Source organism: Rhincodon typus, chromosome 35, assembly GCF_021869965.1.
Source record: "Rhincodon typus isolate 14 chromosome 35, sRhiTyp1.1, whole genome shotgun sequence".
Classification (NCBI taxonomy): Eukaryota; Metazoa; Chordata; class Chondrichthyes; order Orectolobiformes; family Rhincodontidae; genus Rhincodon; species Rhincodon typus.
In genome coordinates, this window is record NC_063366.1 from 23,291,921 (window position 1) to 23,294,769 (window position 2,849).

The window sequence follows — 2,849 nt, forward strand, 5'->3', positions numbered from 1 at the left end:
AATCATCACAGTCAGAATCAGCATCAGTACAATCACAGTCAGAATCAGCATCAGTACAATCACAGTCAGAATCAGCATCAGTACAAACACAGTCAGAGTCATTGCAATTAAAATAGTGTTATTTATTTGTATGCAAGTTATTTGAGCTGTCTCTAGTTTCCAAGCTGCATGAATTGGATATTCGGAATGCCATACCAGTTTCTAAGATTGTAAAACACAGGTATAGGTGACTGAGAGGTGAGCCCACAGTGTTGTGTTGGAAAGGAGGCTCCTTCGTGTTTTTTTGTCCCTCCTGCTGGGGAGGGATGGTGCACCTCCGCTCCCTTACACATAGTGGCTCTGGCTGTAGTTTGCTTGGCCGGGACTGTAGACTGTCGGAGGGTCTGCCTGGACCCTGAGTCTGTAACAGGAGAACCAGAGCAACCCACTCGCGGCAGTGAGCAGGGCGGCGGCTCCCATGCCAATGTACAGAGATGGCCCCAGCTCCCTCTTGACCCCTTCCGGGACGGACTGGCTGTGGAAGTCTCTGACGATCCCGCTGGCCGTCCAAGCGACCGGTATCAGCTGCAGGATACCGGTGAGCAGGAGGGAGCAGGCGGCGGCAGACAGGAGCCGGGCTTTGCAGGGCTCCCCCTGGACCAACCGGGTCCAGCTGGCGCCGGCGATGCTGGTCAGGATGCCCAGTGCCCCTAGCACCCCGGCCGTGGTGCTCAGAGCCCTGGCTACCTGTAACTCCTGACCCAGGATCAGCATGGAATCGAAGGTGCTGCAGACCATCTCCCCGGTATCCTGCCAGACACAATCCATCCACAGCCCTTCCCAGGTCTGCTGGGCTGTCACCAGGTTTGCACCTTGGAAAGCGGGCACCTTCCAAAGGGGCAGGGAGCTGGTCAGGATGACACACAGCAAGCCGTTTACGGAGAGAAACAGCGCCACAATCTCCAGGGTGACCTGCCCCATCTTATACGCCGCTCACCACCCCCACCCTTTCCCCCAGCTCTCAGTCACTCCGGGGTTTGCAAAAGAAACCACCAGCCCCTCAAGAGAGAGAAACAAAAAGCAAATTAAAATGCTCCCCTTATCAACAACACAATCCCTTGCTTTAGGATTAAACACACACACACAGATGGACAAATCTTCGATGTTCGAAAGAACCGCTGGAAATCAGAAACAAAAAAAGACAGAAATTGCTGGAAAAGCTCAGCAGCATCTATGGAGAGAGAGAGAGAGAGAGAAATCAGAGTTAACGCTTCAGCTCCCGTGACCCTTCCTCAGAATCTTGAATATTTCTTTCACTCAAAGTCAAGTCTGTGAGGCTGGGGTGTGTATTAACTCCGCTCAAAGTCTTTCTCCCCCCTCGCAGTCAGTTGGTATCCAGACTTTGTGTCTTCTAATAAACAAAACAAAGTCGGAATGTTTAACTAATATGAGCTAGTGTTTGTTTTGCTAAGCCAGAGTTCACGCTGGTGACCGACTCTGTCTGGGTTCCCTCACCCTTTAGCGCAGCATTCACATTCGCTTGTCCTTTCACAGAGCGCCTCCTCCTGGTCACCCTGTGAAGTTAGGCTTCCCTCCCGATGTGAATCCGCCAGCGCCTGAGAGGGGCTGAGGAGGACGGGGGTTGGGGGGATGGTCTGTGAGAACGCGCAGTCCTCTTCTGCCTCTGTGAGTTGGCCTTATTCCATCTTCAGTCTGTCCTTGAATCTCTCACTCTTCAACCAGGGACTCCCTCTGGGAGATGTGGTTCTCTCCTTATTTCCCCATCCAGTGCTTTCAATAGCTCCCTCTGAATCCCGCACCCGACCGCTGGTGATGGACGGTTGAGAGATTTCTGGAGAGTTTGGTTTGTGTTTTCTCTTTTCTCCAAAGTCCTTTCTGCTGCCCAGCAGATCTCATTTTCTTCTTCCTTTTCCCCTCCCTCACACCCCTTTTTCAAAGCTTCAAATCACTCATTGTAGGCGTGAGGGGCACAGGGAGGTGACTCGACATTTCCGAATAACTTCTTGCCTTTTTTTTCTGTTGGGAGATAAGGAGGAGGTTGTGAAATGTATGGGCAGTTGTTGCTGCTCACATCCCTGGTTCTTCCAGCCTCCCCCAGCCCTCTCTCTCTGTTCTTTCTGAAAGCCACAAACACCAGTGATCCGGATCAAACTCTCCCTCACAGCTTTACATCAACCCTTTCTTTCACAGGCCAGCTGACATGTCTGTAAATCACAATTTCCACCCCCATATGGAATGAATAACCTTATTCTTTTTTTAATTAAAGACCAGAAATTGCCAGCTTCACAAGCTGGAGCCTCTCAAGTGGCTGTCCACATAAGGGACTCGTGTCTTGCAGCCCCTGTTCATAGAGCTGTACAGCGTGGAAACAGACCTTCAGTCCAACTTGTCCATGCTGACCAGATATCCTAAATAAATCGAGTCCCATTTGCTAGCATTTGGCCCATATCCCTCTAAACTCGTCCTATTCATGTACCCAGCAAGATGCCTTTTAAATGTCGTAATTGTACCAGCCTCCACCACTTCCTCTGGCAGCTCATTCCATACACGCACCACCCTCTGTGTGAAAAAGTTGCCCCTTAGGTCCCTTTTAAATCTTTCCCCTCTCATCTTTAAATCTATGCCCCTCTAGTTTTGAACTCCTCCACCTCAGGGAAAAGACCTTGCCTATTTACCCTATCCATGCCCCTCATGATTTTATAAACCTCTGTCAGGCGACATTGCTAATTGAATCTCTAATGCCCAGGTTGCTATTTTTAAAACATTCCTTTATAGAATGTGTCACTGGCACAACCAGCATATTGTCCATCCCCTAAGTTGCTCCTGAACTGATTTTCTTGCTCCTTTAT

At 50.0% G+C, this 2,849-nt stretch overlaps 1 protein-coding gene across 1 annotated transcript; it reads right to left on the reverse strand.

Moving 5' to 3' along the window:
• Positions 1 to 107: 107 nt before the first annotated feature.
• LOC109931416 (claudin-4-like) lies at positions 108 to 2,101 on the reverse strand. The gene has a single exon (XM_020530709.2). The coding sequence runs from the start codon at positions 958 to 960 to the stop codon at positions 325 to 327; it is 636 nt and encodes a 211-aa protein (XP_020386298.1). The 5' UTR covers positions 961 to 2,101; the 3' UTR covers positions 108 to 324.
• Between the last annotated feature and the right edge of the window lie 748 nt (positions 2,102 to 2,849).

Excerpts from the sequence above, each read along its gene's own strand:
- LOC109931416 (XM_020530709.2), bottom strand. The coding sequence starts at position 960 with ATGGGGCAGGTCACCCTGGAGATTGTGGCGCTGTTTCTCTCCGTAAAC.